At 39.2% G+C, this 15,011-nt stretch overlaps 1 protein-coding gene across 3 annotated transcripts in view; it reads right to left on the reverse strand.

Annotated features, from left to right (window-relative positions):
- Positions 1 to 5,671: 5,671 nt before the first annotated feature.
- RAD54B (RAD54 homolog B) overlaps positions 5,672 to 15,011 on the reverse strand; it is a 66,629-nt gene continuing 57,289 nt past the window's right edge. For all 3 annotated transcript variants that reach the window (XM_042035940.1, XM_042035939.1, XM_042035942.1), the window contains 5 exons: positions 13,881 to 14,056; positions 11,516 to 11,777; positions 10,027 to 10,093; positions 9,503 to 9,703; positions 5,672 to 6,545 (listed from right to left, as the gene is read on the reverse strand). In XM_042035940.1, the coding sequence (XP_041891874.1) occupies positions 6,319 to 6,545; positions 9,503 to 9,703; positions 10,027 to 10,093; positions 11,516 to 11,777; positions 13,881 to 14,056 (933 nt within the window). In that variant the 3' untranslated portion in view covers positions 5,672 to 6,318. The remainder of the gene's footprint in view (positions 6,546 to 9,502; positions 9,704 to 10,026; positions 10,094 to 11,515; positions 11,778 to 13,880; positions 14,057 to 15,011) is intronic.

Below are 15,011 nucleotides of genomic sequence, written 5' to 3' on the forward strand. Positions count from 1 at the left end.
CTGTTCCTGTGCCCAACCACCCTCTGGGTAAAGAACCTCTTCCCAATACCAACCTAAACTTCCCCTGACTCAGCTTCAGGCCATTCCCTCGGGTCCTGTCACTGGTCACCAGACAGATCAGTGTCTGTCCCTCCTCTTCCCCTCACAAGGAAGTTGCAGACTGGTGAGGTCTCCCCACAGTCTCCTCTTCTCCAGGCTGAACAGACCAAGTGACCTCAGCTTCTCCTCATACAGCTTCCCCTCAAGGCCCTTCACCATCTTTGTTGCACTCCTTTGGATGCTCTCTAGTACTTTAGTATCTTTCTTATATTGTGCTGACCAAGACTTTGGCTAATTTGGAATGACCACTATGAACTTATACCGGATTTCTGTATATGTAGAAAATACCAATTACATCCACATCAGCTGCAACACAACTTATTCCCAGGTTGCTGTCCATCCTCTTAGCTGGATGAAGCAAAGAAATAGAATACGTGTTCACACAAGGCTTCACTCTGATGCATATGTAAAAGGGCATTAAATGTCCACAAGGCAACACTAATCCTGAGCATCCGCGGCTTGCAAAACGGTATCTGCGTCCTTTAAGAGGTCATGCTGCAATGAAGGTTGCAAACTTTTTCAGCTGGATTATACTTTCAAATTGCCAGTGATTCACAAATCAATAGCAGAGAAGTCAATGACTCCAAAAGCTTACAGACATGAGCTGAGAGGAAACAATTGCTTTGACAGGGGCTCCACAGATGTATTGGGTTCGAGTAGGAAGATTTTGGCAGCAGGGGGGGTCCAGGTGCGGCTTCTGTGAGAAGCTGCTTAAAGCTTCCTCCATGTCTGATAGAGCCAATGCCAGCTGGCTCCAAGACAGACCCACAGCTGGCCAGGGCTCAGTCACTCAGGAATGGTGGTGAGACCTTTGGGACAATGTGTTTAAGGGGGGGGGGGGGGGGCGGGGCAGAAAGGAAGGGTCTGGAAATGTGGAACAGCAGCTGGAGGAGAGGAGTGAGAGCATGTGAGAGAAACAGTGGCAGAGAGGATGAGGATGAGGTGTTCCAGGTGCCAGAGCTGAGGTTCCCCTGCAACCCATGGTACAGAGCATGGAGGTCCACAGTGGAGCAGAGATCCACCTGCAGCCTCTGGAGGACCCCACGCCAGAGCAGGTTGATACCTGAAGGAGGCTGTGACCCCATGGAAAGCCCACGTTGGAGCAGGCCCCTGGCAGGACCTGTGGCCCCATGGAGAGAGGAGCCCATGTGGAACAGGTTTGCTGGCAGGACTTGTGACCCTGCAGGGGACCAGCACTGGAGCAGCCTGTTCCTGAAGGACTGTACCCCATGGAAGGGACCCACTCTGAAGAAGTTTGTGAAGAACTGCAGCCTATGGGAAGGACTCACACTGGAGGAGTTTGTGGAGGACTGTCTCTCATGGGAGAGACCCCACGCTGAAACAGGAGCAGAGTGTGAGTGTGTCCCTGAAAAAGGAGTGGCAGAGACAACCTGTGATGAACTGACTGCAATCCTCATTCCCTGTCCTCCTGCTGGGACGGAGAAGGGAGAGAAAACTGGGGGTGAAGTTGAGCCCGGGAGAACTGAGAGTGTGAAAAGTTGTTTTATTTCTCATTATCCTATTTGGAATTTGAATAGCAATAAATTAAATTGATTTCCCCGAGTCAAGTATGTTTTGCCCATGATGGCAATCAGTGAGTGATTTCTCCCTGTCCTTATCTCAACCTGTGAACATTTTGTCATATTTTCACACCCCTGTCCAGGTGAGGAGGGGAGTGACAGAGCAGCTTTGGTGGGCCCCTGGTGTCCAGTCAGGGTTAACCAACCACAGTGAGCATTTGCTGAAAGCAGAATGGTGAGACCAGGAATCATGGAGTCCATTACAGCACCTGCAGGAAAGCACTCCCATTCATTTCACCCAACTCAATCCTTCTTTCTGTTTAGTAGCGGTATCTGGCTCCAACCTTGATTTTTTTTTTTTTACCTTTCATCCCCACACATCCTGCTCAGTCAGCAGGACACCATTTAAGCCTTTGTTTGCCCAGTCTTGGTCCTCCCTCCTATCATCTCCTTGCTTCTCTTAGTCCCCTCTACTTTCTTTTCTCTCTCCATGACAACCCTGATCTCACAGGTTTCCTTCTCCCATACCACCTTGGCTGTAGTGTTACTGCAGTGAGTGACATGGTTCTTTTTTCCTCCTGGAGGTGCATGGGGTGGCTGATTTAGGACATGGACGAGACAGTTCCTTGCTGTCAACTGCGGCACTGTGCCCTGCCCAGCAGAGAACAACTGGAATCAAGAATTGCAGAAAGAGTCTCTTGAAACAACTCTGGTCAGACTGCATTTAGTCACTCTGTGGGACACGGGGCATTCAGGGCCTGATCACTGGTAAAAGCTCTGAGGGAATGCAGATTGCTCAAACTGGTAACACTTTGCAGTTCTGAGTCTCATAAAAGCCTAGGGTAGAAGAAATCGGGACATTTTAGCTGCTCAAAAGAAAGAATATTCCTACTGCCTGTTTTTTTGCAAATATTTATAAACTGGTGCAGAAACTAAAGGGAACAGTGAAAAACATGCTAGTGCAGAAGCCATGCCTTTTCCTCCTATTTTTTCCCACCTCTATTTTAAGTCCTAATCCAAAATATGAAGGCAAGAAGGCATTTCAGCAGAAGGGCTTCCAGTTCTGGAATAAGGACAAAACAAAGTGTTTTCTCCTACTCAGTCTTAGGAACAGATCAGATATTTTTGCTGTAGGTTTTGATGCAACACAAACATAAATCAGCCTGGCAGAACAAAACTGATGGGTGAAAAATTTAGTCCAAAGAGGAAAAGTAGCAAAGGAAAGAGGAAAGTGGTGCATAGCAGGAAGTGCTGGCCAGCTTTTGCATTAGGAAGTACTGTTAACCCCTTCTACATTTGTAGTACATGTATCAAATGTGACATTAGCATGAATAACACACAAAGGTTCATCTACTTAACTCATTGCTTTGGGAATTGAATTTAGATCTCAAGTCTGCAAAGTTTTGCATAAGCCTTGACGCCTGCGCAGCTCTCTGTTGACTTAATGAGGCTGTGGAGACCTGTCTGCCCAAACCACCTACAGGCTGAAAACCCCATCAAAGGCAACATGTTACAGGTGGAGGGAGGAAATTTCAGACTGCACTTCTATTGTTGGGCAAACGTATCCCTCCAAAGGAACCTTGAAAAGTCAAGGGTCAAGTGGGAACTCACGCTCTAGAAAACTAAAACCTGGGCCAAGGTAGTGATATGTGAAGAGAAGGAAAAGATCTATGACTAACTGACAGAAAACACCCAAAAAGCTAGTTCACAGGGGCCCAGGCTTTTGTCAGAGTGCCTGACATTTTGCCTACTTGGAAGGAAATTAATTAGAGGAGAATGAAGAGCATATGTTGTCAAGTGGGTGTAAATCAAACTAAGCAAACAAAGGAGTACAGGGAGAACTCAAGCTGACATCAAGGCTCAGACAAGAAAAGGCTGGAAGAAGCAACAGCCACAGAGGCTTTTAGATGGACATATTTCCTTCAAATCTGCTTGTATTTCCACATGTTGATGAAAAGCTGGGAGAAAGGTAGCAGCAACCAATGTACCTGAGAAGGGACATTTCTAGCACAATACTCTCAAGTCGGTTGCAGTGTTCAGGATTACTTACCTGGTCCCAACTGGTGCTGCTTGTACAAACACATACGGCCTCTCAAGAGTGGAACACTGCATCACACATTCGAAGTCCTGTGAGTAGCTATGCCTACAAAAGCAGTCTTGCTTTAGTACTAAGGAAAAGCACACAAGGCCTCGTTTAAAACCATTTTCAATTCAGCTTATTCCTCAGTTACTCTATAAAGCCCAAAGTGCTTTTTCTCATTGTTCTTTATAGCCTTCCCAGATCTTCTAGCCACAAACACGTCATTTATTTAAGCCACACATAAACAATCACGATTTACGTCAACTTTTCATTCAATGGAAAGCACATGAAAGAACTACTTTCCTTCTGTGTGTTACTTGCCTGCAAGGGCTGGAGCATGCCTTTCCAAATTCCTGGTGGTAACCCCAAGCAGTTGTCAAAGCTTGTTCCATATTTGGCATTTTAAGAACTTCCCATGAGTTTTTTCCATTACGGAATCATTCAGTCACTGTTTGGCACCTCTCTGTACCAGATGACAAGTGAAAGAACTTTATGACCTCAGAAAAAGGCAGACCCTTAACTGGACTTGATGTCAACCTCTTGTCAGAGTGCAAGACACATCTATGGCAGTTGCCATACAAACCTGTACAACACCCAAGTGAATGGAGTTGTAATTCAGTTTGCTATTCTGCAAGTGAATAATCATAAGGGGTCACCATCTCGATGATGAGAAAACCTGTGCCAAGATGGTTAAAAGCTGAATCAACAAAAACAGTCATATGAAACCAGTTAAAAAAAACTTTGCTGCAGTATACAGAAATAAATAAAACACCACTCCTTCTGCTTTTTAAAATCAGGGTTGGTCTCAGGCAGGAACATGCAGTACACTTGTCTCCCTGGCAGCATGCCCTGTAACAGAAGTAATTGAAATTCTCCAAAATCCCCTCCTCCCATCTAAGACCTGGCAAGGAATAAACACAATATTGATTACTGTATCTGAGGACTGGCTTACAGGCCTCCCTGCCCAGTGTGATTCAGAGACCTGCAGTAGCCATTCTAAGATTAGCAGACCATTCTCTAAAGAGCAAGCCTTCCTGATCTCTCTTCTGACAGGGTGAGCACTCCTCCCTGCACCACTGGTGCAAACCAGCTCAAATCAGTGTTATTCCAGGGAGTGCCCTACAACAGTCTCAGCTCAGATGTAGCACACCCTGACCTGATAACCCTCAACACCTTGTCCTTGCTAAGCGAAATCCTCACAGCAAATAGGCACCACAGCAGCTGGATAAGCGTGGCCACCACACCACCACACACCTGGTGAAGAACAGGCTCTTTAGCAGCCAACCTAAAATGTTAAAGATTCAAACTACCTATTAGCATAATTCTAATTATTACCAAGAACACAACATGCATGCCAAAAAGATGTTCAGAATTTAAGACTTTCTCAATAATTCTCTCACTTCGGTCTTCATTATTTCCTGGTGTCATCCAGCATTAGAGTCAAAGGCAACTCAAAAAACCCTCTGAAATAAATATGGATGACAAATAGAGGTCAGTGCACATGGCTTTCAAGTACCAAAACTGCATTAAAATGCATGGAAAATGTCTGATGATGGGTTAGGATGGGCTGTGACTTCATTGACAGTCTAGGGAAAGATGGAGTATTAACAATAACACAGACAATAATTTTAAATGTTTTCTGAATTTTGGTTGGGCTTTTAGGCTCTGTTGCCACAGATACCAAATATCATCATGTGACACAATGCAGGATTATGACAATGGAGCCCTCTTCTTGCTCAAGGTCTTTCAAATTCTGTAAGTTTGCAGTATTTCTGAAAATTATCCATTCTTCTGCTCTTGTGGGCCTTTCAAAGTACTTCACCTAAAAACTACAAGCTGATTTCGAATGTTTGTGTCTTCAAAGAAGGGAAATACAGTCATTAAAGAATATAACATAAAAATGCTCAGTACTTCAGTGTTTGGCAAGATGCACCCTTAAAGGAGTTAACAAAATGAAGATAATACCATACTATGTATGTCTGAGAAATAAAGTTTATTTTCCCAAGTAAAAGCAATAGGAGAATTTCAGAATATTTTGACACAGTATCAAGACGTTGCCTCAGATTTTTGGACATTAGTAACTATTGCTCTGAAATTCATTAAATTGTAAATTCAAGGGAAAAAAACATCTACCTTGTTATAAAGCTGCATTTATACAGATAGATAACTTCTCATTGTTACAGCAAAAATCCAACCAGAGTCTTGTTAACAAGACATGGATATACATGCATATACATGCATATAGCATGACTAATTTATAAAATTCAGCTGAAGAGTTGCCAGCTTTACAAGCCATAAATCATTATGATCAAATGAAAACTACAAACCAAAGCAGACTTACAGTAGGAATGTGCATAAAAACAATCTTATTAGTTATGATATCACAGGAATAGAACACTGGAAAGCAAAGTTAGTTTTAAAAATCTGTATTATAATTACAGCAAGTATGATTAACTTACTAATAACTGTAACTTTGTGTAAACACCAAGAATCACATTTACCCAGAAATCTCAAGGGAAACACACAAAACATAACTGGGCAAAAAGAACAATAGGTAACTGCACACCAGTTGTTTACAAGGCCTATGACAAGGAGGATGCAAGTGGTAGAGAAAGACACTTAAGTTTTATTAGGTGGGGAAGTAGAATTGGTTACATTCTGGAAAATGAAAGAAACATTCTCTTTTATCCTTTCAAGGAAAGGATCAGCAAGAGTCTGATGTTGCCCAGAGAAATGCTTCCATTGCATCAACTGTGACATGGAAAGTGGTTTCTTTGAACTAGGCTTCCCATGGTTTTGCTCAAGCTGGCAGCTTCTAGATATGGGAGGCTCTTCTGAGGAAGTATCTGAAAAAAATGATGCAGTAGACTAATCAGAGAAAACTAGGACAGAAAATTTCAGTGTGAATCAATAAGACAGTTGGTGATAACAAATGAGCACATATAATCATTCTGTATCAACAAAACCCAAACATATATCCACAGTAAGAGGGGGAAGGCTGTTTCTTGCTCAGTGATTGAGGTTATCAAAATCACCATATGCTAGCATAAAGACAAATCCTTTTATACATGGATGGGAAAGAAAATATCTTATCTGGCAATTTCCTTTCTTCTGTCTTCCTAATTCTGTGACATTTGGCCTGCTCCCATTCTTTAAGTAAATCTGAATCTAGATGTATGTTGCAGCAAAATTCACTCTAGTTTCAATTTCTTCCCAGAGGAATCACTCCAGCCAGCTAAGAATAGTTTGAGTAGCAGTTTAATTGACTCAGCACACTAGATCTGTACACTCTGTACATCCAGATTATGCCAAGTTGTTCAGTATACACAATACTGTATATCACAGTAAGGAAAAGACTATTGCTGTGAAGCACAGAGAGATTAATTAATTTTTAACGTAGGATCCTAAAGCTCCAAATAGTATCAGGTCATTGCAGTGCACATCACACATTGATGGTTTTATGATTCATCTGATGCATGGGATACATGAAGAAATAATTTTGTATGGAAAAAAATTGCATCATTACTGTTACTGGTTTAAAACTTGTCACCAAATATTTTCATAGCAGTATTATGTGCTTTTTAGGAAAGACCAGTGATGTGAGCAGCATGACTCAGAGTATTCCTGAGTTTTTTAAAGTTTCTGAGAGCCCATAAAGACTCATATACACAAAACTTTCCTTTTGACTGACATACGACATTTGAAGTACATTTGAAATATATTTTTTTACTGGCCAGAAGAAAATTTAGAATGGATGCATTTACAGACTCTGCATTCCTAACTCCTAAAGTACCCTATGATCAAGTAAAACAATAGGCTTACAGCTTTGTAGCTGATCTGAAGGCCAGCAGAATAGCAAGCAACCCATCAGTATGATCCATGCACAGGAAATTTCCTCCTTTCAAGTTTTCTAAAGAAGACCCTAGTGTGAATGGACCACAGGAGATGATGGTTGTGAGACCTGTATTACATTGTTTGGCTCCTTTTTAGTTTATCTTTGAATCATACTTGCTAGATATGGAGGAGACAAATCAGTGAAATTCTTGGCTTGTCTGTGCAGCAGAATCTACCCCCAATAACCTGGAATCTGGTTCCTTGATGCACTAATTTGACAGTTTTCTGTTCTAAGGAAAGGCAAAGAGACCTTTGCAGAGGTATCTGCATTCTGGGGTGATCAAACATGAGACCATGACTCAGAACAATTTGACTGGGGAGGCAGTGAGACAGCTTGTCCTCTGCTCTTTAGGAAACCAAACCTTCCCCTCACTCAATCATTACCACCACTTAAGTCTAATAATGGCCTTCAGGCTTTTCCTTGATTTACTGCCAAAGGGTTTTGTTCACTGGGACCAGGACCTACCCTTGAAAAAGTCACAGAATCCAAGAGGCCAATGTTGTGGTTGAATTGATAGAACCAATGTGTGTTCAAAGCACAAGGTAAGAAGTCAAGATGTTAAGACAATTGCAAGCTGCTAAATAAAAATATAAGCACCAGTGTTCATCACAGCAGAAACACAAATATTCTCTGGATTTCTGCACTCCAGGAGCCACACCTGCCTCACTGCATACAACTGGGAAAATGTGGCTAACATTTAACACAAAAGGTGCCTTTCCCACACAGATCCTGTAATAGTACCTAAGTGGAGGATGGCAATTTTACAAGATTACTTATGCAGAAACAGAATATCTAATTTTTCAATCATTAAAGGAAGATACAAAGATGATTTAATCAGCATATGGAGCAAAAATAAAGAAGATAATCAAATTCTTATGGCTACAGAAGCCCTGTGCTATCACTAGCCATGTCCTCCCCATTTTGGGTAGATTAATATGAGAAAGAAGCACAAGTCTAACCTATTACCTGGGAACATGCAAACCATCAAGCAAAATAGTAGTGGGTCTGCATTACTTCTTTTCTTGCTCCTGTCTATTGAGAACACACACTCTTGCACCCACTTCTGGAGTTCTTTTTATTGAGGTTTCTGTGTGCATTTAGACTACATCGGTATTGGTACCACACTATCACACCTGTAAATAATGTACATGGATATTTCATGCCCCAAAAAAGAAATATATCCAGGCAATAGACACTCTTTCCTTCGAGAAATTAGGTGAGCTATAAAAATCAAAATGGATAAGATGCAAACTTAACTTATGATCATTTATTTTTTTAAATCCTGTTCCTAACTTAAACCTATATACCTGTACACAGCAAGGTATGAAAACAACTTTGATATGCCAAAAGAACATGAGACAGGTTCCTACAGAAAGGATAGATGTGAATATTTGCTACTTGGCTTTACAACTGCCAGGAAGTCTTCCAGCATGTCTCAACTATTTTAATCATCGTGCATCAGCTTTAGTTAACAGCTCAGAAATGAAGGCTTATATACAGAGAGTTGGCACAGACTTTCACCTGGTATAGCTGTCCTCAGATAAACTGCTTTATAACTTGACTGGGTAACCTTACCAGGTTTTCATTACTGTCCTTGAATATTTTGAAGCAAAATACCATATTGTGCCATTCGGTTGTAACAAATCATTAGTTGACTTGCACATAGCTAATTCAAGGACTTAAGAGGCATGATAAATGAACTAGTTGTTACTGCAAGGAATTAATCTTTCTTCACCTCATTTCGTGAAGGACTCCTATGGATTAGATAAATCAGCCACTACATGGAAGATTCCATAATGAACCCCTCCAATCCTCTTTTACTGAGCATCAAAGTTTTCTCCAGAGATAGACCATATATTAAGAATGGATTCCTCAGCAGTGGCTAGAGATAATGAAAAACAAACTCACTTTGATGGTCAATCTTTCCCATACAGTCACACTCAAGCAAGTCATGAGTAACACAGCTGGAATCTTCATGAAGAGTAAAGAGATTTTTAAGCTCCTCAATAGAAAAATGTGTGTGTTCAGATGTCTTGGAAAGGTCTACAACTGCCCCAGAAAGGTCTTGTTTGCTGATCTGTCTTTGATAAATCTTTTCTTCTATTGAGCCTGTATTGAAAAGAAAAACAGATAAACTGGGATAATTTTTGACCAGTATTTACAAAGAAGCCAAATCCATTTCTTCATAACAATATACATAGGAGATGTTAAATCACTATTTTCAGTTATTTAAGAAAAAGCAAACCAAAGGCAAGTGAATCAATGTGATGTCTCCATCTTAACTGAACTCAGAACAAATATATATTTTTAAAGAACAAATAATACGTATTTTTAAAGAACAAATTATTTCCAAAAACACTCTCCCCCCTTTCTTTTATGGACAAAATGTCAACATCTGTCTCACTCTGAGTAAGTTGAGCACCATCTCTGACCTGTGGTTAGCAGCCTGTAGATATGAACAGTATGTTTCTGACCATCTCTCCACACTCTAGCCATTGCCTGAGAAAAGCAAGATGAAGAGCATTAACAGCCTGCTATACAAGGATACTTTAACTAAAGCTTGTAGCCTTCACTGATTGAATTACCAGTTCTGCTCACTTGTTCAAAGAGATGTTGTCTGGATAATGCATTCCTCAAAAACTCTCTGTGATTGTGTAAGTTTTCTGGTATTAATTGTAAACAGTTTTGAAAATATAATTTACTTTCTGCCATTTACGCTTCTCTACCTTTCTGTATACTAAAGTAGGAAAGTAGGTGTTTCAATTGTGTAAGTTTTCTGGTATTAATTGTAAACTATTTTGAAAATATAATTTACTTTCTGCCATTTATGCTTCCCTACCTTTCTATATACTAAAGTAGGAAAGCAGGTATTTCAATTATTTCCTGAAAGAAATCCTCTCTTCATATTTGTTTTCCAACCATTAACAACTATTTAATATTTCAGGAATATTGATCATTCTCCCCCATCTCCAAAATTGGTTTTTTTGCTACAATACATCTTTAAAAGTGACTTTCACATTTATTTCGAAATTCTAAAAATGGTTGTTTGCGCCTCCTTTATTTCTTAAACAAACAAAATGTAAAACTGAGTGCTGCTAGATGATCTCTTTTTTCTGAAAATGATTGGGTTACACCCACATACTCGGTACAAACACACACAACACAGTTTGCAGTCCCTGGCAAGCTGCAGCAATTCTGTCTGATTTAGCAGACTTTTTCAAGCAACAAGACAAGTGACCACATGAGGGTACTGATTCACCCTGGGAAGAGGAGTAAGGCCAAGAATCAGAGCTTATTTCAGGTATTAAGGACACAGCATTACTCTACAATAAAAAGTTTCTTACTGAGTTCAAAAAAAGATTTTTTTAATTGTTATTTTTTAAGGACTATTTTAACTGAAGAGTCTTACACCAACTAAACAATCCCTTGAGGCCAACAGTGCCTTTACAAGAATAGCGCAGCATTGGCTCTCTTTTCTTTCTTTTGGCATCACTGCCATGTGATTTTCTCATTCTTGCCATTCTGATCAGAGTCTCTCCCTTTTTCTCAGGGATTGCAAATCAACAGCAACATTTGCTATGCAATCTAATCCCATTTTCCTTTTCCTTTTAGAAACACAGCAACTCTCCAGATAAAAAAGACATCAAGAGACAAAGAAGATACGTGACTCACTCCTCCAAAGAAACCAGAATTTAATCTTTTTATTTTTTACTGCAAGAGAGCTTCTAATGATCCCAAGATATATAATAAGACAGAGAAATATTTCTTCTTTTCTTAGAAAGTTTTCCCTTATTATTGTACTTGTCCAGATACTGTGTGATAATTGGTAGCAGGAAGACATGTAAAGCCAGGCAATTCAAAATCAGTCAAGAGTTCATTTGGTGCCCATCCCAACCCACACATACACAGTTGTTATCAGACCTGAATATCTGTAGCTGGATTCCAATCGATATCATACAGGATCAAATGAGATGCTCCAACCAGGTTCAGTCCTACTCCACCAGCCTTTGAACTCAGCAAAAAGATAAAAGCTGGGCTGAATTTACTGTTAAAAGTATCGACAATATGTTGTCTCTGGGAGACAGGAGTATGTCCATCAAGTCTAGTATAGGAGTATCCATAACGTTTGCATACGTCTTGTAATACGTTTAATGTCTGAGTGTAATTGGATACCAACACGACTCTGTCAAACAGTAGAACAAAGTCATCATCCTAAACCTTGGTAAAATTAAAGTTCAATAACAAATTACTGAAAACATCTAAGAAAATAAAAGTGAAAAATTATACATCAACCCAAGGTTACTTTTTCTATTAAATAAAACATTTCCTATTAATTAGAAGCACATACTAGATCTGGATGCCTTATACCTACTGTCAAGCATTCAAATGTTAAATAATTAATGCCTCCCTTTGCAACAGAATTTGGCATAATGCACAGATTGCAGGCATTCAGAACCAATCACCAAGATTTTTTTTTAAAATCTCTGTTTATACAAAATAACTGTTGTTAAGACAGCATTTGCAGAGGATGTTGTAGGAGCTAATAAATAACATATAAATATCTCTACTTACTGATAAAGCTACTATGAATTTCTACAGAAAAACTTACAAAATTCTAACAAAAATCATAATGAAAGTCAAGTAGGAAAGCAGAGATTCTTTCCTGCATTTTATGGCTGAAAAGAATGGGGATGAAGACTAGTGAAAGATAGACACTGGGGTTTTTTAGAAAGCAAAATCAGTCTGATACCTTACACTAATACCAAGCTATGTTGGTCTATTTTCTCTGAAATTTTGCCTAAATAGGTTTCAAAGGTCTGAAAATCTAGAATTGCTATCCTCCCAGATACTGAGGATGATTCTACTAAGTAGACAAATATCTTTTGAATTTAAGCCATAAGTAAAAGAATAGAGCATTTTCTGCCAGATCTCATTTGGAGGTCTTTTGTAATCTAAACTAAATGTAATACATTTCATTATTTTTTTTAAATAATTTTGATTAAAAACAAGTTCTGAAGAACTAGACTAATAATTTCAGGGGAAAATGAAAATATTAACATTTTAGAAGTGGCTTAGAATATTTTTATTATTACACTTTACAACTGAACTACATCCATGACTTGTTTGTAAAGACTTTGCAAGACTTTTTTTTGTCAATCAACACAACATTCACACCTTTGTTTTCACTCAAAAACAGAATATAAATTTCAGGTTAGGACTGGAACTGAGTCTGTATATTGCAAAAACTATTTAGTACCAATGAAAGCAGAGAAACCAAAGAAAAATAAACATGAACTGCACTGAATTAAAGCAACAAAACTTAAAGGCATGAAGTAATGCCTCAACTCAACAGTTCCTAAAGCACTGCTACAGGGAGACGCGCATTTTTCTGACACCCCTGGTTTCACTGACCTACATGAAACAAGGCCAGTACATTTAGCTATTCAGCTGACATTCGTTTCAATGGATGCTAAGTACATAAACTCCAGCAACAGGCTCAACTTTCTGATTTGCAAAAAGAGAATATCTTCATATTCCATTACATCAGTGTCAAGAGAGCTGCTGTTACTTCCCACTACTGAATTACAGTGTGTGCTATTTAAGCATGAGTTGAAATAAAAGTTAAAAGTTAAATACTTCTGGAATAGCTGGGCTTTAAGGCATGAGTCCATAAAAAATTGTCCTGGGGCACCAGGTCATGTGAGATTCCCACAAATCAGCAATCGCACAGAAATTAATCATGTGCATCCTATTACCCCATAATAAACAGAAGATTTCCTACATGTCAGTGGCATTTACCACAGGGGAAATTCGGGCATGTTCATCTGTTGAGAGTGGCTGCCCTGAACTTTAGAAAAGGCAGCAAGCAGTGAGCAGTTAAGCATAACTAAAGAGGAAATAACTTACAATCTAGTAATGAAAATATTTTAGTGCAATTTAATAGATTAACACATCTTCTCAAGAAGATACAAAGCATTGGAAAGCCTCTGCAAGTACAGGATGCAGCACAAGGGCGGTAGCAAACTATCTTACTTGCTTTACAGTGTAAAAAATACAAGTATCTCTATCTGGAAAAAATATGAAGAGCATCTTTAAAAATTATGTCAAATTCTAGTTCATAATTTAACAAGAAAGCCAGGAGTACAATGCATAAATTAATTTGGCACCCCTGCAAACAGCTGCAATACCTTTATTTTGAATGTTACACTCCCATGTATTTGAAAAGCAAATCAATATCCAGAAGGTCACTCCCATTACCTCCCTTCTACCTTTCTTTCACACTTGCCTTTCAGAAGAGTTGAGCTCATGGATTGCTGCTAACAACTTCACCAGCACCTGCAATTTTCCTGAATCAGTTTCAGAGAAAGTGTCCAAAGTGTAACCTTGTGGGAAGACATCTGTTACACCTTCATAGAGGCTGGACTCATCATAGTCCTCAGACATAGGATCATGGCTTTTTTCCTATTGAAAATAAAAGGATTAAAATTCCATATCCCCTCTAACATAATTCTTTTAAAGATTGCTATATTTTTATCACAAAGACAAAGGAGGCATAAAAAGCTGCCATAAAGCAATATATTATGTCGGCACGAGCATGACAACCTCCCAACACTGGATTGAAAGCAAAGTTTTAAAACAGTTATAGTGTTTATTTTAGTTTACACCCTTGTCCTGGGGTGACTCAGTCACCCTCTAATCTAAGACATTGTTTGCAGCTAAGTAGAAAGTTGAAATACTTAAAACTGAAAAATGTGTACACCTTCTCTACTTAAACAACCTCACAAATGTATTTCCACAGTAAAGACATATCTAAACCTTAGGAATGAGAAGGAAATCAATACACTGTTTATTCTTTCTAAATCCCACAGTATCTTATTATGAAACTTCCCAATCATTCACTCTGTTTAGGAAAATATTGTCATTAAGATTCAGTTATACCACTGGAAATGAAGAAAAGCTAGCAAGCAAAACCAATAAAATAGCAGAAATATAGGTAACATTTTGCTGTACTTAGAAAATCAATGTTCCACAAGGAGGAAAAAGCCAGACTACTCAAATGCCAAAACCACAACGGCAATAAATGACTTGCACATACAGTCCTTTCCATCCCTATATTTAATAAAGGCTCGTGGTTTTGCATATGAAAAGTTTCTAATGCTTATAATACTATGAAGTAAAGGCAATGAACTTTACTTGTCAGTGTTGAAAGTCACAGGGATACTGTACTGTGGATATTCCACCAAAGTGATGAAGTACGTCTTTTAAGAAAGATTTACATTTCCACTCACTTTACTTGGACATCAGCTAGAGGCCATGGAAGTTACTATTACCAAGTTCTAACTATCATACTAATTACCTATAGGAATAAGAACATTTCTATATATACAGTCCCAGGAGAAGTGGTAATGGAGATATC

This window comes from Corvus kubaryi, unplaced genomic scaffold, assembly GCF_017639235.1.
Source record: "Corvus kubaryi isolate FWS band 111438036 unplaced genomic scaffold, C.kubaryi_AGA036_p1.0 37385, whole genome shotgun sequence".
Classification (NCBI taxonomy): Eukaryota; Metazoa; Chordata; class Aves; order Passeriformes; family Corvidae; genus Corvus; species Corvus kubaryi.